Source organism: Amblyomma maculatum, chromosome 4 (assembly GCF_055883805.1).
Source record: "Amblyomma maculatum isolate TAMU_Amacu chromosome 4, ASM5588380v1, whole genome shotgun sequence".
NCBI classification, from domain to species: domain Eukaryota; kingdom Metazoa; phylum Arthropoda; class Arachnida; order Ixodida; family Ixodidae; genus Amblyomma; species Amblyomma maculatum.
The window spans coordinates 108,766,415-108,787,590 of record NC_139347.1 but is presented as its reverse complement, the minus strand read 5'-3'; the positions used below and the strand labels follow the sequence as shown (position 1 = coordinate 108,787,590).

Sequence of the window (21,176 nt, the reverse complement as noted above, 5' to 3'; positions counted from 1 at the left end):
CTCAAGGTTAGTATACTCACAACATTAATACCCAAGAAAGTAGCAGGGGGGACAGCGGCCGATGTAGCTCAGTTGGAAGACCACCGGACGCGATATTCGAAGGTCGTGGGTTCGGTTCCCACCATCGGCACGTTGTTTTTTTCTTCTACTTTGTGTTTATCTTTCCCCTAAACGGATTACATTACTAATTTCTGTGATTACCAAGTAAAATAAAAAAGACATAATATATATATATATATATATATATATATATATATATATATATATATATATATATATATATATATATATATATATATGTGAAGGAAAGAAGCCAACAGTCGGCGAGGCCAAGGAAAGCGTTGGGGATGGTATGTTTATGTCATTTTTTTTTAATGTTTACTTCGATAACCACAGAAATTAGTAATGTAATCTGTTTAGGGGAAAGATAATTAGACTCAAAGTAGAAGAAAAAACAACGTGCCGATGGTGGGATCCGAACCCACGACCTCCGAATAACGCGTCCGGTGCTCTACCAACTGAGCTACATCGGCCGCTGTCCCCCCTGCTACTTTCTTGGGTATTTATGTTGTCTGTATACGAACCTTGAATACAGACAACATAAATACCCAAGAAAGTAGCAGGGGGGACAGCGGCCGATGTAGCTCAGTTGGTAGAGCACCGGACGCGTTATTCGGAGGTCGTGGGTTCGGATCCCACCATCGGCACGTTGTTCTTTCTTCTACTTTGTGTCTAATTATCTTTCCCCTAAACAGATTACATTACTAATTTCTGTGGTTATCGAAGTAAACATTAAAAAAAATGACATAAACATACCATCCCCAACGCTTTCCTTGGCCTCGCCGACTGTTGGCTTCTTTCCTTCATGTATTATAACGAGCACCCTCATTTCCCCTTGATTGATCTGCTTATATATATATATATATATATATATATAAAGTATTTGCGTCAAGTATTTTTCCCTGGCCTCCGGTATCGACGGGGACCGACAATGCCCGGCATTCTCTTACAAAGGCACCTATGTGGCCAGGCACGCTGCTTGGCCACTTCAGCTCTGCACGACAAGCCTGTCAAACGCAGAACCTCAGTAACAAGCAACTGTTACTGACTGCTCGGGAGAACAGTCCCATCTAGCGTTAATTACGCAGCACTCTTTGTTAACAGCACGTGTACACACTACTCTCCTCCGCAATAAGATCAGCTGCACGTGTTTTTCCAAGCATGTTTCCGCCTTGGTGGCACTTGTACCCTTTTCTTCGGCGCTTGCCAGATGTGATTCACTTCAACTGTTATTATTATCGTGCTTTGTCGGTCACTCCGTGTGGAAAGCGTCTAGGAATTGTTCCCCTGCGTCTGTATTCTCTATCAGGATGCTTTGGAAGGCCCGCCCCCTTTCAAGAAAGGCGCGTCAGCAGCAAACCTGTATTAGGTGGTTACTCATAACCCACCGTACAATGTAGTTTCTCCTGCTGCGGCCACTTTTAATTTTCTTTTTCAGGCCAGAAGATCGGCTGTTCCAGGCTTAGAAATGCACACTGAAGGAATGTTTTTTCACTCCATGACCTCATTTTTTTTCTCCCCACGCTCCTCCCTCCTACCTCCCTTGCTTTCCTTCTTTGGAAGAAAACGTACATTTAAACCCCCGCCAGTGAAATCGCACTGCGCAGACGAAGACAAGTCCACTTCTCAAAACGTTGGCTCGGCTGATGAACTGAGGCTCCTCCCCCTCTATCCTGGTCAAGTGTTTTTTTATACTTTGTAGCCATCTTCTTTCTCACGTGCTTCCTTGGATGAGCAGGGTATTGTACTTCCCTACGGCGCATGTTCAGCGCAGTCTCTGTATTGGGTGCACTTTCGACTTTTTATTTTCATTGTATTTTTTTCTGTTCTGTAGTTACTTTTTTCATTTTATTTAACTTCTTTTATCGTTTCGCTCGCCGAACCGTTATAAAAGGGAAGCAGCAGCGAAAACAAACCAACTTCAAAATAATCGGTCCTCGGGTTGAAACGTAGAGTCAAATGAAATGTTTCCTTCAATGAAGCGGGCACTTCGCTATATACCAGATGTACCAGCGAACTTGTGCCAATTGTTTAAAATTACAGTATTTGAGATAGGAGACCAAAACGAGTTGCATACAGCTGCCAGCCGTATGCGCGCCAAACGCAGTTTTTTTGTTTTGGAAATAAGTAATTTTAATTAGGCTAATTTGTCTTATTCACCTAATATTGGTGCCAGACAATACATGTTATTTTCAAAATTGGATAGCGCCTTCAGAAACGCATGTTCAGTTTATCTGCAATCAAGAAAGTACGCAGTGTGGATTTATGCATGTCCTGTACGCTGCAGACCGATGACTTTGCGGAAGGGGTATATTCGAAATATTCGTTTCTGCCTCTATTCTCACGTCTCAAAAATCCAAAAGAGCTTTCGTGGCTGTAGGCGGTTGTAGGCAATACCGTCCCCGGAAGTAAGGTGACCGAAAGTTACGGCCGTGGAAGAAACGTCCCCTGAAGAAAAGGCCGATGAAAAAACCGGCTACTAGGAAAACACGTCCCCAAGGCAAAAATGAGATAATTTTTTCTTGGCTTCCAGAAAAGTTTTATTATTGTTTGGGACCTGGATCCTATGTTCACCTGACGAGTTTAAACTCACGGCGAAAAGGCGTGGTTCCGAGTTCTGCAGCTCCACCAGAGATCAATTAAAAGTAGCTGTGGTTTAGCTTGTGGTTTAACCTGGAGTTATATGAAAGCAATCTGCATGGCTAGGCTTAGGTTCGGCTTAAAAGTAAAGACACGGCTTTTGCACATAGTTTACTCTATAGTTTAAGCTTTACTTATGTCATGGGGGAATCACTTCACGTACCCTCGCTTCTTGTCGCTGACCATTTTCATTCGGGTTTAGAAGACTTCTAATGGTAGGACGTCGTCTCTACGTCGAACTCCGGGACACACCGCCGTCACAACGTTCAAATGAACCTTCTGTACTAGCCACTCGCTGTTATCGCTCGCCTCAACCAACTTCCGAGTTATCAGTATTCTTCTTCTTCTTCTTCTTCTTCTTCTTCTTCTTCTTCTTCTTCTTCTTCTTCTTCTTCTTCTTCTTCTTCTTCTTCTTCTTCTTCTTCTTCTCTATATCGGACAGGCACGGCGAAATAGTAATAATGTAGCCAATGTAGCTCTCGCTATAAAACCGGTCTAATCAGCTCCCTAATATTTGCCGCTAAGTACAAGCGACTCGAAACTTAGTAGTCTTTTGGAAACCGCCAAAAACAGACGGCTTCTCTAACCTTACCATGAAGACCTTCCGGTGACGAGGTTCAACCTTTCCTCTGGTGATAGTGCAGAATCCTTGCTGCACTTCTGGTGTTGATGGAGGTGCTGTATTGCGGAAGGCAGGCCGACGCTTAACCGGTCGCTGACCATTACCACCCTAAAGTGTCGCTTCAAGCTTCCGGTCAAATAAAGCCGGGGTCAGCTCGCATTTCCCCCCCAAATAAAGCGAAGACGATGCGCTGTCACATTGTTACCACTGCCATCATTTTTAAGGCGAAATTCTTTAATGGCACATACTGCCTGCGTCCGTCCGCAAAACACCTGAGAACATTGCTAAATCTACACTTCAGAAATTCGAAACAACTGAGCTGAAATTTGGGAGCAGTTTTAGTAATTATTCTGTATGAAAAAACTACTGAGCAGATCAAAAAGTATATAAAGGGACATTGCATAGGAACAAGAAAGAAAATAAAAATCATTCTCCAAAAACACTGCGGTTCGTCTCGCCCATGTGACAGAAGGTGGAGCACTTTCGTCTATGTTTTATTATTTAGTCAGGTCTCGCTTATATAAGAAACACGAAATTTGTGCAAGTGTTTCGAATTGAAGCGAGTAGGAAAAAACCGAAACTGAAACAGTAAGCACCGTGGTACCTTAGTGTCGTTTCTTCCTCTTAACTTGTGTTTTCTTCGCTGCTTTCAAATAACATTGCCGTTGCTTCTACGCAGGCGCATCGTCTAGCTGGTCTCATCAATAGATAAGCTTCAGGTCCCGTGTAGTGCATACACCCTTAAAGACAGTCCTAAGCAAACCAATATAACCTCGTGATATAGGTATAGAGCTCACCTGTAATTTTAATCATGCAGGTTATATGATAGAGAAAAAGTACCCAAGGTGAAGAGCCAGTCGGCGGTTATATTGAATTTGCGAGAGCGCACATCAAAACATTTCGGCGAAGAACAGAGAATAGAGCGAGGACAACTGCATTTGTGCGAGAGATCTGGTCACGTTTTCTATCTTTGTTTTTGGTACGAATTTTTCTTACTTCGGATTCAGCACTTTCTCTGCAGCATTATCTTTCGGTGTCAGATTAGGGTAAGACATCTGCCTGCCGTGCACTAGAAATCGGAAGCCAGCGGCGTCATCGGAGGGAGAAAAATCTTGCCTATGTTGATTATGTTGCATTGTGCAGGGTTTTAACACGCACAAGCAGCAAAGCCTATCATGCGCAAAATATATTGATCAAGGTACCTAACGAATAGTAGTTACAGTACCTCTCTAGCCATGCTCGGCGCCATAAAACATTATGGCGTGAAAGGAGCTTTATTCTGAACTGCTGCCAGCACTTGAACACATCCTGTTGACAAAAATAAATTCCAACACACACCAGTAGACAGCGCAGAGCCGAAGTAGTTAAGCATCGCGTCCCCCTTCCTACCAGCACACTGTTCCTCTCCGCCGTACACGGCCATTTAGTGCGTGGTTGCCGGCGCGAATGGCGCGCCCGTTAACTGCGCCTCTTCGCGTTGAGCCTCTCGCAAAAGCTGACGACCCTAATTGCCTTGCACACACACCAGCGAGACAGGGCACTAGACCTTAGACGCGCTCGTTTAGCGAGCATGTGCACCATGGCGTGCTTGTTGTGGGCACTTTACTCCTTCAGCTGCCATAACGTTCAGGCGCTTCAGAACCTATATTCTGATGTTCGACGTGCGTGGTTAATATGACACAGGTCCAGCCCCGCTCTTAATTTTACGTTAATATATAATCATACTAATTGGTACACAGGAAGAGAAAGGCGCAGCTATATATATATATATATATATATATATATATATATATATATATATATATATATATATATATATATATACATGCCAATTTAGAGGGATTATATATGCACAGACAATAAATATTTAAATGTGCCTACTTAATTATATATGCTGTCTCGTCAAGCAAGCATGCAAAAAAACCACATGTCCATTACTTTCTCCTAACGATTATGTTCACCTAACCGTAACTGGCACAAGTTTAAAGAATTTGTACGAGACTTATGACGATACAAATTGCTTGGCTACTGTCCACAAATACATACAGCCATGCTTGTAGCCCACCTTATGTGCCAGTAAACTGTGATAGTGTTTTCTAGAAAACAGTGAAGATTTCTTTTCGGGCCGTAACTTTGTGTTCAGTGACTGGACGCCGTCGGCAGCTCTGTTAAGACAGACAGGGAAAGTAAGACGAATTTGAGTGAAAAAAAAAGAATAAACTTCAGTAACGGTTCCTCTTCTAAAGCCAGAAAAGGTTAATTTTCTGAGACTAGAAAATTCATCAATTAAAACTGTTTCGAATTTGTTGTTTTAGTGGTTCTTCTAGGTCGGAAATTAAACACCTATATTCTCCATTTTCTCTTACCGCCAAGCAGTTCATCTTTATCAATTCTAAGAACCGAATAACAAAGTGTCAGGATGGGATGCCGAAGGTATTAGGTGAACGGTGTAAGCTTCAAACATGATTGAACGAGTTCCTTCGTGTTGTAGTCTGAGAGATTAAAACTTTTTAATACCTATGACACTCTGTATAGTACCATGCGGCTGCTATTCTCGCAAAAATTCAGTTCATTCGAAGAACAGGGTGCCTAATGAAGATTGAATAGGCAATATCGTGCTTGCTGTCTAGGTACCGAAACGAGAAATGCTGAAATTCCAAAAGAAATACATGTTTCAATTGTCATTTCTATAAAATTGCTGCCGATATAGACTCGCTGTGATCTCACCCTGATTACCATGAGGTTTTTCTGCGTTTTTTTTAATGGTTTAGAATAATATTTTCGATGGTTCACAAAAACAGCTTTGCAACGAGACATCGACTGGCCACCGGGCGGGGCTATTAAGATAGAACTGCTTTTGTTGGAACAGACATTTTATGTATGACAACTTTTATAAAGGGGTAAATATTGCGCACTTAAGCTGACCTTATCTGCAGCCTGTGAGATCGAAACCATTAAAAATTGAAAACCAGTTTCTTAAATTTTTGTTTCCACTCCAGGTCATATCTAACGTCTGCTAGCATCCTTATAGCGTAACGCTAACCTGAAACACTTTACATTGAATGACACATGAGAAGCAGTGCCTCATTTTCATCCTGCAGATAAACATTATTAGATACAATGGAAAGCTGTGCTGTCTGCCTTTGGTTTTCGTCTACTTTAATTACAAAGAAATGTAAAACCCTGCAGCACAAATTCCAAGATGCACCATATGTTTTCTTTCCCTTTGTGTTATGCTAGGGGGTCAAACAACTAAGCCGCATTTTTAAGCTAATGATTATGTTACCTATAGAGGTCACATATCAGTCGTAGAATTTCCCCATATCTAGGGTGAATTCCTAACTGTATACACTAGCCTAATCATAATTTTGAGTTTGTTCTTGCTCCTGAGAGCGCCGAAAGTTCCTATGCAATTCCTAAAAGATACAATTAAAGGCTAAGGAAGAGCAATATGCAGCTTTCGGAGACCTATCCTTCAATCATTATAGACAAATACCTGAGCCATAGAAGGTTCCTAGTTTTCTATGCAATTCCGAAAGCTGAAGGATGTTGTAATTGGCAGTTACGATGCATTGGGAAGAGCAAACAAAATCACTTGCTTGAGGATGCTGGCGAAGTAATATACTGATATGTCATAATGACCATATCATACAAATCTGGATTTTATAAAATGAAGTCATGGTTTTGCAAAAGGGCGGTTAACAGCTCTGGCTAAGAGCTACTGTTCTGATTTTCTAGTGTCTTAGAAGCTGCTGAAGTGCTGAGCAAACATTTATGCTAAATGTTATGTAAAATTATATGCAAAATATTTTGCCGGTTCTGCATTCACGCATAAAAACATCATACATGCGGAAGGAAAAGTGGATTCTTAAAGACGACCCCAGTATCGCGACGTATTCTACCCTTTGTTTCGCTCACCTTAGTAATAAAGGTCTATTAGTATGAAATAGTTTGAATGCTTTATTTAAAGAGAAAAGTGACCCACAGTGAGCACGCATTAAAAGCGTAGGCATTCTCCAGGCTACCATACACAACGAGTTCCACGACCACGCCCACTGCCGACACCTTACAGCCAGTCGGAAAATTGCATCTCACACATACTTCTGTCATCGTTCCATTCACATACAGTGGTTATGGTTCTTTTGCGTTTGATCATTGATATCTTTATTCCATCATAAGGTCATTTTTGTCGTCCGCTGTGGAAATACAGGTGTTGACGGCCGAGGCCTGAGTGAAGGCACCGACAGTGTTCCGGAACGTAACGGAAACCACATTACATGCTGTTTTGAGGCTGTCATGCAATTTCCACATTTACTGGGATCTGTCAGGCGCCACATACCTTTGTTGCCAGACGCATTAATGGTGAAACCATCGTCACGTATCCAGGCATCGACCAAAGTGTACTGGCGGATGTAGGACGGCACGTGGCACTTCAGCACTGCTGTATTGCCCCGTATGACGAATCCGTCGTACACTCGAGGTTCATAATGGTAGTCCACAACTGCAAACAAAACGAAATGAAATAAAAGACGAAGTTTATTATTGTTCAATATTTTTTGAAATGAAAGATATAAAGCTCTATAAATAGATCCGTTGCACAGCTACCTCAGCGTTCTCGTCATGCTCTGCTGCTTTATTCGTGTCCTTGCGGGAATCGCTTTCGTTACATATAAGCTGAACTGTAAGAACTTGCAGGAATCTGATTTAGTTAGGCAGAATAAAGAGCCTCTTGCAACAAGCGTTTCTTTTATTTTGCTGATATAGACATTCTTCATAATAGTCCGCAGTCAACAATCTTGTGTCTGAAATACGAAAAAATTGAATTCTCTCATAAGTAACCAATATTACTTCGTTGCAAGTGGTTCTTGCATTAAATGATTTCATTTTCTCTTTGAGCTCTCCACATCTCTCGCAACACATCATGTGGTTATTGCTTTAAAAATAAATCACCAGCTTTATTATAGAGCTCTCGGTTTTGAGGAGATGTTCAATACGAGGCAGCTAGCCTGTAGTTATGTATTCCTCTAAATATAAATAGTATATTATCATCAGATTGTTGGTATATATGCTTACTGAGAATAATAAAAATAAATGACCCATACGGCCTCTTTTTAGAAATAGCACAATGCGTTTAATATGAGCAGAAACAAATAGTACCCGCTTCACGTTATAAGAGACAAAACTTGGAAACTTGTTTAGGGAGAACACGTGAGTGTGAAATCTGCGATGCTGGTCATGTTGTCACGTCTCGATAGAACGCCAAGGAGGACCCAAAGATAGGACGTGTTTAATAATCAACCTGGACGAGTCTTGCGCTCCAACTTCCTTCTCTTCCAGGCTCGCGCTTGTGGGGCCAGTCATCATCTTTGGCGTCATCTTCTATGCGGTATTTTCCCCCCTCCTCAAGAAGCATCGTCTCGATGAGCATAAAAGGGAGTAGGAGGTCAAGGTCAGTCCGAGTTGTACGGCTTCATGCGTACAACGTGGACGACGTCGGCTTGTTGCTGGCGTCGCTTTGAGGTCGACACCCCGTCTGGCACCACCTCATAAGTGACGTCGGTTAAACGTCGCTTAACGGCCCGAAATATCGCCGCAATAGTTTTTCGGAGAGTCCACGGCGGCGAATAGGCGTCCAGACCCACACTTTGTCGCCAGGTTCGTACATGACATGTCGGCGTCTATGATTGTAGCGTCGTGCATCATGCTCTTGCTGATTCTTGATTCGCACACGCGCTAGTTGGCGGGCTTCCTCTGCACGCTGAGCGATTTCCTCGGCGTCCTGATCGAGATCGTCGGTGTCGGCATTCGGGAGCGACATTGCATCCAGCATAGTTGTTACTGGTCGCCCGTGAAGGAGGCTGAATGGTGTCATGCGAGTGGTGTCTTGGCGTGCCGTATTGTAGGCGAACGTGACGTAGGGAAGAATTTCATCCCAATTCTTGTGGTTCACGTCAACTTACATGCAAAGCATGTCTGCGATGGGTTTATTGAGGCGTTCCGTCAACCCATTGGTTTGGGGGTGATAGGCTGTAGTTTTACGGTGGCTGGTACCACTGAGGCGGAGAACGGTCTCCAAAAGTTCGGCCGTAAATGCAGTTCCTCGGTCAGCTATAATGAGCGCCGGAGCGCCATGCCTCAGGACAATGTTCTCCAAGAAGAACCGAGCTGCTTCGGCGGCGGTACCCCTTGGCAGAGCCTTGGTCTCCGCGTAGCGGGTTAGATAATCGGTGGCGACAATTATCCATTTATTTCCGGCTGTCGACGTCGGAAATGGTCCCAGGAGGTCCATGCCGATTTGCTTAAAAGGTGTTGTTGGCACTTGAAGAGGATGAAGTAGGCCAGCTGGTTTTACAGGGGGTGACTTACGACGCTGGCAGTCTATGCACGTACGTACATAATGTTTCACAGTCGCAGGCAGTTTTGGCCAGTAGTATCCGTGCTGGACTCTAGCCAACGTGCGGGTGTAGCCTAGGTGACCGGCGGTTGGCTCGTCGTGACACGCTTGCAAAACTTCACTGCGGAGAGCAGATGGGACGACGAGTAGATGACTGTTTCCCCCAGGGCGGAAGTTCTTCTTGTAAAGTACGTTGTTGCGAATAAAGAATGAAGAGATTACTCGAGTGAAAATCTTAGGCACAACGGTAGTTCGTTTTTTCCAGGAAATCAATAAGAGGGAGCAATTCCTGGTCTTCTCGCTGCTGTTGGGAAAGCGTTGCGTCATCTAAAAACCTAAATCTAAAAACCTAATCTAAACACCTAAAAACGCAGTGTCTTCATCGGTCATAGTGGAAGGTTCGACCGGCGCTCGCGAAAGGCAGTCAGCATCCGTGTGCTTTTTTCCAGATTTGTAAATAACTGCCATGTCGAATTCTTGTAATCGAAGGCTCCAACGCGCGAGTCTCCCTGAAGGGTCCTTTAAATTCGTCAGCCAACAGAGCGAGTGATGGTCGCTAACGACTTGAAAGGGGCGAGCGTACAAATAAGGGCGGAACTTCATAACCGCCCATACCACTGCAAGGCATTCTTTTTCGGTTGCCGAGTAGTTCGCTTCTGCTTTAGATAGGGTCCTGCTGGCGTAAGCAATTACTTTTTCCACACAATCCTGGCGCTGCACCAGCACAGCACCTAAGCCCACGTTGCTGGCATCCGTATGAAGCAGTGTAGGGGCTTCGTCATCAAAGTGCACCAGGACAGGTGGTGTCTGTAAACGTCTCCGTAGCTCATTAAACGCTTGTTCCTGTTCTTCACCCCAGTGAAAGACAGCGTTGTCACGCGTCAGCGAAGTTAATGGCCAGGCAATTCGTGAGAAACCAGCAATAAACCGGCGGTAATAGGCGCAAAGACCCAGGAAACGCCGCAATGTCTTTTTGTCCGTAGGTGTCGGGAACTTGGCGACTGCGGAGAGCTTTTCAGGATCAAGCCGGACACCTTCTTGGCTAACTACGTGACCTAAGAATTGCAGCCCGAAGTGGCCCTTCTCGGATTTTAGTGTGAGGCCCGCAGATCGTATGGCCTGAAATACAGCTAGCAGACGGCGTAGATGCTCTTCAAATGTGGCCGAAAACACAATCACGTCGTCAAGATACACCAGGCATGTTTGCCACTTAAGTCCCGAGAGCACAGTATCCATCAACCTCTGAAATGTTGCTGGTGCTGAGCATAAACCGAACGGAAGGACCTTAAACTCGTACAATCCGTCGGGAGTGACGAATGCTGTCTTCTCCCGATCACTCTCGTCTACTTCTATCTGCCAATATCCACTGTTCAAGTCCATTGATGAGAAGTAACGTGCGTTTCGTAGGCAATCAAGGGAATCGTCGATGCGAGGAAGAGGGTACACGTCTTTTATAGTTACTTGGTTGAGCTTGCGGTAATCTATGCAAAATCGTAGGCTGCCGTCCTTCTTTTTAACAAGTACCCCGGGGGAAGCCCAGGGGCTCTGCGACGGCTGTATAACGTCGTCTCTAAGCATTTCGGCCACCTGGCGCTGAATGGCTGCACGTTCTTTCGGAGCTACACGGTAAGGATTTTGTCGAATCGGGCGAATCGAGTCATCCGTGATGATTCGATGTTTTGTCAAAGGCGTTTGGCCGATCCGCGATTCGGAAGCAAAGCAGTCTCGAAATTGATCTATGAGATCCAAAAGATGGTCCCGTTCTGAAGAAGACAAATTTGGACTCACATCGATGATGGTTACGGGCGTCTTGCACATTGATCCTTTCTGTTGCAGTGAGAAGCAGTGCTGCGCATTTGGGAGGCTGTCGAAAAAAGCCACAGTTGTGCCTTTCGGAATTTGCTGACGCTCGGCGCTGAAGTTTGTCAGCAGCACTTCGGTCTGTCCATTGGTCAAGTTGACTAGCCCTTGAGCTATAGAAACACCTCGGCTTAGTACCAGGGCGACTGCCCTTTCGGCGATACCATCGCCGGTATGCGCCATGTCGCACTTCACTTCAACAAGAGAGCATGATCGCGGAGGTAATGTCACTGTCTCATTGGCGACGCGTAAGGGCATTAGTGGTACTTCCGCATAACCGAGGTCTTCATGATTGTTGGTGAAGGCAACGACGCTGTCACGAATGCTGATTACAGCCCCATGAAGACGCGGAAAGTCCATGCCCAAGATGAGATCTTTGCAACAGTCAGGGAGAATAACGAAGCTGCCAACAAACACCGCGTTTCCTATTCCTATCCGGGCAGTGCACTTCCCTGTCGGTGCCAGTAGCTGGCCCCCAGCACTTCTTATTACTGGCCCAGTCCATTCGGTTTTTACTTTGCGCAGCGTGTCAGCCAGTTTCTGGCTAATAATTGAAAAATCCGCCCCGGTATCCACCAGAGCATGTACCTCCAGCCCATCAATGAAAACGGCGAGGTCAGCGCTAAAAACGTTATCTGTCTGGCTCGTCTCTTTCGGCATTTTCGGCGGAAGTGCGGCAAAGTCAGCGGTGTCAGCTTCGTCATCGGGGCTGCTCATCTGGTGCGGCATTTTCGGTGGTAATGTAGGCGGCATTTTCGGCGGTAGTGCGGCAATGTCAATACTAACGGCAGCGTGAGAAGCACGGGCTGTCGGCAGTTGCGGCGGTGGTGAGGGTTTTGACACTTTTAGACTGTGTGCAACCTCCCCTCGCGAGGTTGCGGCTGTTAGTTTCCCCGATGAGGGCTAGGGGACCGCCGTCCGCCAACGTCAGCATTGCCACCCCGCCGGGGTGGCGCAGTGGTTACGGCACTCGACTACTGTTCCCAAGGACGCGGGATCGAATCCCGGCCTCGGCGGCAGCTTTTCGATGGAGGCGGAAAGCAAGGCGCCCGTGTGCTGTGCGATGTCAGTGCACGTTAAAGAACCCCAGGTGGTCGAAATTTCCGGAGTCCTCCACTACGGCGTCTCTCATAGCCTGAGTTGCTTTGGGACGTTAAACCCCACAAACCAACCAACCAACCAAGCATCGGCGGAGAATAACGCTGTGGCGATGGAGAGGAGCGGCGGCGGAAGCCCGGGGATTCGGTTTCCCTGCTAACCGGAAGGCCGTCCTCGGTTTGGGCAGTGTCAGCGTCGAAGCGGCGGCGAGCAGAAGCAGACGGAAAGGCCTGCCCCTCTTCGCGGTAGCAGCAGTACCGATATACGTGGCCAGGTTGTCCGCAGTAGAAACAGAGTGGCCGGCTGTCATAACTGCGCCACCTGTCCGTTCGGCGTGGTTGAGAGCGCCTGGAAGGCGCCCACTGAGGCCCCTGGAGGAATTGCGTCTCCTGACGGCTTGGTGAGCTCGGTGAGGCGTGGTCTGGAGGCGGGCGACGTAGGACCGCGGCGTAGCTCTCAGATTGCGGCTCGTGATATGGTGCAGGAATGTTGGCCGTGTAGTTGACCGGTTGTGGAACGCGGTATGGTGGTTCGGAAATGGTTGCCGCGTTGTCGACTGGGTGAAACTCGTTGCACTGGGCAGAAGGTGATAGGGAGCACCAAATTTCATTCTTTACAGCCTGCACGAGGGCCTCTGACGACTGAGATTTCGGAACCGTATTTCGCTGCAACTCCTAAAGAGAATTTCTCTAATCATGTCTCGAAGAGTGGTCTGATCTGTTGAAGTCAGCGCCGCCGCAGTCGTCGGGGCACAGCTGGCAGGTCGGTTGTACTAGCGGCACCGATCTTGGAGGGCTCGCTCTATAGCCGTAGCGTCCTTAATGAACTCACTCACGGTTTTAGGTGGGTTGCGTACTAAGCCGGCAAACACCTGTTCTTTGATACCGTGCATGAGATGCCGTAACTTCTTTGGCTCACTCATATCAGGGTCGGCACGGCGAAAAAGGCGAGCCGTGTCTTCCGCAAACATGGCCACGCTCTCATTCGGCTTCTGGACACGCACTTCAAGCAGGCGCAGCGCATTGTCGCTTCGATCAGTTCTCGCAAAGGTGTCTACGAGCTGGCGGCGGAAGTCATTCCATGTGGATAAGCTGGCCTCGGGGTTTTCAAACCACGTTCTAGCATTATCCTGGAGGGCAAATAATCATTACAAAGTTTGTGATCTGCGCTCCACTGATTAATCTTGGCCACTCGCTCAAACTGGTCAAGCCAGTCCTCGACATCTTCAAATGCTTCCCCGCGAAAGCACTCTGGCACCTTGGTGTTCTGAAGAGTCCCCGGCGTAGGGTTGGGATGTGCCATAGCTTGGGAGACCTGATGGACTTGGCCGTTTGAAGAGTCGCTTGGCAGATAGTTGTACTCCGGGGCTAGGCCTAGAAGGCGGCGGCTAGCGCGATGTACAGGCGTGTCGATGTCTGGGATTCGCTGTGGACTGCCGGAAGGAGTCTTATGCATACCCCAGCGCGCTCCACCAGTGTCACGTCTCGATAGAACGCCAAGGAGGACCCAAAGATAGGACGGGTTTAATAATCAACCTGGACGAGTCTTGCGCTCCAACTTTCTTCTCTTGCAGGCTCGCGCTTGTGGGGCCAGTCATCATCTTTGGCGTCGTCTTCTATGCGGCAATATTGCTTCAAACATTTTATTTAGCAAAGGTTCTCCCCTCCCACATGAGATGAAATGATAGGAGCTTGTCTTTTGTCGGCATCCTATGCTTGAGTTGGAAAGGACGGGGCAGGTTTGAATCGATCTCTTTAACAGGAAGGCGGTAACGAAAAAATAACTAGAGATGACCTGAGTCTCGCAGTTGGTTTTACAGAGGAATGGAGAAGACTTCGTAACCCGAAGGTCTGATTTCTGTGCTGCGATCATATAGGAGACGGCTGAATGCGAGAATCGTCCAATCTTTCAGTATATCTAACTCGTAATATTGGGTTGAAGATTAGCCCCAGGGCACAAGAATATATGTTTTAGAGAAGGGAAACATGCTTTAGAACAAGATTATACAGGGCGTGATGACAAAGTGCTTGACGATATTTACCCTTGTATTTTATGTGCGGATTAAGGCCACGTTCTTTCAGATTACTCGCAATGTGAACTACAAGTTCTTACGAACGTAAACCTGCAATTTTATTAGGCATTGCTTTCATCTTACATCATTTCCTATTAGCAAACAACCGTACGAAAACTAAGGGTCTCTTTATAATATAAATATAATGGCAGGCAGCCGCCACAGACCCGAAAAACATTTTGTGGCGTTTTAAAACGTGATATAATATTATGTCTCAAAGATGATAACGAAAAGAAACCCACAAGCTCTTTTTGTTTCCATGCAGTGGCTGTTGGCTGCCTTTGCATGTACAATAAGGGACACAAATTTGCGAGACGCGAATTGGTGCAAACATTGTTATTTCTTAGCGGTCAGGCAAATATGTATGCGCTGAAGCACGGTAGGACATGCACTACCAACTCAGAGAAAAATATATAAGACAAAATAAGGCAACGAAGAAATAAATGCTTTTCCACAAATCCATATCAAGCAAACTGTCCTTGACTGTGCTACACTGTGAATCCCCCTTACAAAAAAGCTTAATGAGTTTCTGATTAAATGGTAATTACATTTCTCATCATGCACATTAACATTTCTATACATTTTCTTGATGCATTTTTGATGAGTTTCATAAGAAAGTTGGCCACCGTGCTTCTGGTTGGTACCTAACGTGTGCATTTCTTGTGTGTTGTTCATGAGTGTTGGCCAATGAGCGCCTGATGGCTTTCACTTTTGGATAAAAAGTAAAAGCTAAAACGTAGCGAAGCACCTCAACTACATCAAAATGCTAAAAAATAAAAAAAATTAACTAAGCGAAAAAAAAACCGCACTTTTGGCGCGATTCGAACTCGGTACCTCTTACTCCGTAGTTGTCTACGCTAACCACTCGGCCACTCGGGGAGCTGGCAACGTCTGTAACGTATTTGCTTCTTATGTCTGGACTGCATTCATAAGATTGGGACAATGTTTCGAAGCATGTTTCGAATTGTACAGGCCATTGCGGCTGCTCTAACAATTACAACTTCTTGACCATTAGAAATTGCATCTAATGTTCTGGATACCTATGCGCACTATTTTGTCCACTGGAGTCATTTTAACATGTCGAGTTTGGCATCGCTGGCAAATTTATCAGCGCTGGCTCTTCTGTGGTTGCTACCTTGGGCGTAATTTTAGCTGAACACGGAGCTGTAGCACAAACCTTTAAGGAAAAAAAGTGCAACCAAGCTTCAATACCAGCAAGCGCAGCAGCGCCAACACTATTTTACTGGTAACTAAATCTTAGTTGTATCTAAACATTTCGGGAAGCGATGCGATGACTGAGGGCTCGACTAATCTATACGCAGAGCAAGAAGGAGCTCGAAAGCTTAAGAAACACGCAAAATATCATCCATTATAAAGGAGCCATTGCTTCTCGTGTCCTGGTCGCGCACATGCTTCACGGGCGGTCCAGTTCCGAGGCAACGCACGGCTCGGGTTACGTCCGCGGGTCGTCGTCGGCGCAGGCAGGGTACCCCTCCTGGTCTTTCCGAAGCGGCCTGCTCGCAGGTGGAAGGAGGCATTGGAAATGGAGCGGCCGTGCGTCCGTTTGCTTGGAGGCGGTGTGGCAGTGCGTCGGTTCGCGTACACAACAATATCCTTGCCCGTAACACCCTAACGCATATTGTCCAAACATAGCACCCCTTCGCTTCGCAAGAAGTGATTTGCAATGGCACAAACACCCAAGACTCGGGGTGTAAGCGTGTTTTGAATGAAACAAACGTCCAAAAAGTTGTTTTTGTTTTCACAGTGCATGCTAAACATAAATGAAAACATAGTAAAGTATATACATTCGCTTAGTGATGTATATTTTCTCTCATCTGAGAAAGTCAATGTATTTCCACATTAGCTCCTATACAAAACTACTGTGTTTTCCAAGCACAAAACTTCTTGCGTAATCTCAAATGAAAGTCTGTTGCGGATCTCATGTTAAAACACATAAAAGTTGTTTCTTAGGCAACATCCTACATATGCTAAACAGAAATGCAAACATAGGGCTCTGAAAGTGTGCAGTTAACAAGGAAAGAATATATATTCACTTAGTGATGTATACTTTTCTTCATTTGAGAAAGTCAATGTATTTCCACATTAGCTCCTACCCAAAAATACTGTTGCGTTTTCCAAGCACAAAACTTCTTGAAAGGAAAGTCTGTTGCGGATCTGATGTTAAAGCACATCTAATCTTGAATCTCCTTTGAGTGGTTGATGACTCATCAAAAACACATACGTGCGTAGCAGAAATTCAATATCTATTTTTGTAAGGGCCGTAATTTTCTGTGAAGTTGTTTCCTAATTTACCTAAGAAGGATATCGAATGGATGCCTTGTTGCCATACCCGGTAGAATAAGTGTTATCACACAGTTTGCACGCTCCCCATTAGTTCACGTGCTACGTAAATCTCGCGGTATCAGAGAACTTTCCATGCCCGACGCTACGGATGAAGGTGGCGCTGGCGAACACTGTCGCGGACAGTTTGCATAAATACTTAGGAAAACTAAGGTTTAAACAGGCGGAGCCATTATTCAACCCGTACAGCTTCTGACGTGAAATTCAGAGGACCTGATTTCAAATCTAACCGCCGACATACGGCTGCTTTTTCTTCGCTGTCTCATCAATTGTCACCATTATCACAATTTGGCCTCATTTTTTAAAATACTGTTAGTATTATTTTTTTTAAGACCGCAAAAAGTAAGATTCCAAAATTTCGTCTCGTACATTAAATGGCTATTCGTCATATTGTCAATGTTTCACTCCCGCACATTAACATAAATCACCTTGCGGTTTCCGATACCATCAGTGTTGATTACATACAAGATTGCAGTATTTCATGCTCGTTCTTCTTCTGTAGTCCTCAGCACAAAGCTTTTTTTCATGCCGCATGTTACACAGCAAGAACAGCACTTAGACGGACCATTAGCTCGCACGTTGATTGACCTCTATTCTTTGCCTAGACTAAAAATTTGGGTCCCAGACCACAGCAAAACATTTATTAAGCAGTCGATCAAAAAGTATGCCGGCCATTTAAGTAAAAGTAGTCGTAGCATGCATAGCAATCTTGTAAACCATTTTGCTTTGATGTCTTCACTTCCTGGTTTCATTATTTCTCTCAATTTTAAGCCATCTAGCGTTTCTGATTGGCCTTCAGTGCTCTGCAGACTTATTGAAATATCTGTGTTCATTGCACTTATTCAGTATTTCTGCTACTCCTGAAAACTAAAGTTACTTGTTTTAGAGAAAGTGTTCAAAATTTTTAATGTACAGCGTGTGCTACTCTGTTAATTTGTATTGCCACCTGTTATTATAGTTTTACTAATTTATTTTCACACTGCCATGTAATTTTTTTTTGCGCCCGTGGAGAGCTGTGGGCTTCAACATTTAGGCTGAAGCCGTACCATACTGCTAGTATAGCAGCTTCGATGAAATCGAAGGCAGTTGAAAAATCTGGCATGCTTTCAAAAAGAGGCTATAAAAGATGCATTACCTGGGCAGGATTCTCACACGGGGCTACTTCGGCTCAACAAAGCAATCTGTTAAATATAGTGGTGCTTTCAGTGCGCTGTCCTGTCACGAATGGCATAAAATGTGCCTCAAGGATGTTTGATGCGCGGGGGAATGCTTTGTTCGCCACAAATATGCAGCCACGCTTGAATCTTAAATATTACCTGATGTTTTGAGTCACTTTTCATGCCATATTTTGAGTCACCTCGACCTTCTTCTTGTTCAGACGTCAGCTATTCCTAAGAGCCTCAATAAAAAGCTAGCAGTAACAAGCTCGAATCACACTCCCAGGCTTTGCTCTAGGCAAAAATGCAAGCGCGTCGTTTCCCTGAACAGTGCCTTAATTTTTTTCGTCTGATATAACACATATTGCAGTTGTAGCTCTTTGTGGTCTTAAACGGCGTCCTAAAAATTTTGAAAAGTAGCAAAGAGAGTTTTTACAAATCGCCGATATCGTTCCCGGTGGTAAAAGCCAAAAATGGCTTGGAAATAAAATCATCAAAAAAGCCTAAGTATTCAACGTGAAGGTACATAATGTTAACACGCGCCTTTTGTTTCACCGCCAGGAGGTGGTACCTGCCAATAAGCAATTGGGAGAGCATCACTTTTTATAAATTGTGGTTGCAGCTGCACACGCGTTTCCCTTGAAGTAAACGTTGCCCCCGTATTGGGTTAAAAGCCCTACCTAACCCTTATAACCACTCATTCTGTCATTTTACCGCTGTAAACCGAAGCGGGTGCTGTGAAGCACGTGGGTTTCATTTAAAGAATTTTTTTAGCGTGCTTTATTTCTTTCTAAAAGCACGCTGTTCTGCTTGCAGTATCTGAGTCTCCGGCTATTAGCGGTATGGTTGCTGCAAAGATGTTAAAATATTCCGCAGTGGCCATCTACGAGCGCAAATCTGCTGATAGGGCAACAAATGACTTAACTTTACGGAGCTAACAACCAGTGGCTCCACCTTACCTGCACTGACGTGAACATCCCGGCTGGCCACCGTTCCGAGTTCGTTAGAAGCCAGACAGTGGTAAGAGGCCGCGTGCACATCCTGCCTGTAGGCATCGGCAGGAAAAGCGGGAAACACAAGAGCCCCGTCCTCGGCCAGCAGTCTGGCCCCAGGCACCGGAGTGACGGGGCTGCCGTCCGCAGTGGCCCACATCAGCTGCGGAGGTGGTTCCCCTCGGGCCTCGCAGCGCACCTCTCCACCGCTGGCGTTGGAGAACTCGAGCCAGTGCGGTGGCTCCAGAGTGAACGACGGACCATGCATGGACGGCAGGGGAATTTTGACGCCCTTGGACGACTCTGAGGCAGACACACAACTGGAGGCAGGAAGGCAGGCTGGGGAAAAACAAGAAAGAAGACGTTTGCTGCAGTGAATATATGTGGTCCACAGAGCTAAATGTTCACCTAATTGAAATCAACTTTATCGGCACATTTTACTAACAGCCTATAGTGTCATTCCGCATGCATGGCTGGGCACAATTCTTATCTCCCAAGCACAATAAAATTGCCTAGACCCTAAGGAAAAAGCAAACAGAGGTGTTGATAGCTATTTGCCTTTGAATGCAGCGTTGAGTAACTCAGCAACACAGACAAGGTTGTTAGCACCACATGTATACATGGCATGCACCCTTTGGCCTCCACTGTCAGTTCATCTTGTGTTGCTTGGCCTAAAAATGTGACTAAACCAACAAGATTGCCGCATTGTTATTCCTGATGATGTGCTAAGCCGGCAATAATGAAACCCGCGTGTTTTTTTGTGTTTGTAGAAATCCACTTGTGTGTAGTTCTTCTTAACTGACCACTCGCGCCGGCAAAGCAGGGATCAGTGCACTTGGCCATTCTCCTCACTCCCCACACAATTTCGTGACGTCACGGCACCACGCTGACCACTTATAGAAGGGTGAATTCCAATTCCGACGAGCAACTGAATGCTTCGTGTGATGAAATATCGGAAGGAATAAAAGCAGATGCTCGCGGAGGGAGAGAGCATTTTCTCTTCTCTTTCACTATACCCTCGACAGATCATCCTTACCCTGCCCGGCCGACGACAGGAACGACTTGGTGAGCCAATTGAACTCTATTTTATCCAATAGAGCATTCTTTAGCAGAGTGTGCTTGGCCTTGCGTTAGAGTTAATAGACTGTTTAATACCGTGCTCAGGCGTTGCCTATTCTGTGCGAACCTGCGTTGCAGCGACTGCTTAGGGAAATGTTTTGCCTACGGAAACGACTGCGTGGATCTGGCATGGAAGCTTATCTTTAAAGCCGACTACGCGTAGTGTGACCTCATATGTTTAAACTGGTTATTCAGAATTAAGTATCGAATCATCGCATGCACTTTCATATTATCCCTTAAAGATTGTATGCAACGAAATAAAAGGAACAATATCATTATAGCTTGGAGCGAAGCAAGAAGTTAGAGCGCCGCTCCGGCGTTGGGGTTTGTTTCATATTTTATATTTATATATGACTGTCTACAGGTAAAACCGGCTGTCCGACAGAGACCATCGATCCACTCCGCCTACTGCTCCAAAGGAAAGTAACGGATAACAAGGTACAAAGTTTCAGAAAGGCGATCGAAATTTTCACTGACATCTCATCCCTCTCTACTTTCGGAAACTTTCAATAAACCTTATTGATTGTATACGTAACGCTTTGTTGGTTCGGCACTTGACGACTTTTCTTGACGAGAGCAGATCACGTTTTAACACTTTAATCCAAGGTGACAGGAAGCATCTACAAATTGTGTCCTTGCCTTTGGTCATGCTCCGAAGTGCTCTGTACCGGGTTATTCTATTCATTATCCTCCATTAGGTTTATCCCGCTATGTATCCATTTATATCTTAATGGAATCGAAATTGTGTTAGCAGCCTTGATCGTTCAAAATTGCACATTCCTGGGTTTTGGATTTTTATGAA

At 45.3% G+C, this 21,176-nt stretch overlaps 1 protein-coding gene across 1 annotated transcript in view; it reads right to left on the bottom strand.

Annotated features, from left to right (window-relative positions):
* The window catches only part of LOC146191933 (cell adhesion molecule Dscam1-like), a 135,955-nt gene extending 115,857 nt beyond the window's left edge, over positions 1 to 20,098 (bottom strand). The window contains exons 1-3 of the mRNA XM_084600404.1: positions 20,059 to 20,098; positions 19,223 to 19,594; positions 7,662 to 7,823 (exon numbers count right to left, since the gene is read on the bottom strand). Of these exons, the coding sequence (XP_084456530.1) occupies positions 7,662 to 7,823; positions 19,223 to 19,594; positions 20,059 to 20,098 (574 nt within the window). The remainder of the gene's footprint in view (positions 1 to 7,661; positions 7,824 to 19,222; positions 19,595 to 20,058) is intronic.
* Between the last annotated feature and the right edge of the window lie 1,078 nt (positions 20,099 to 21,176).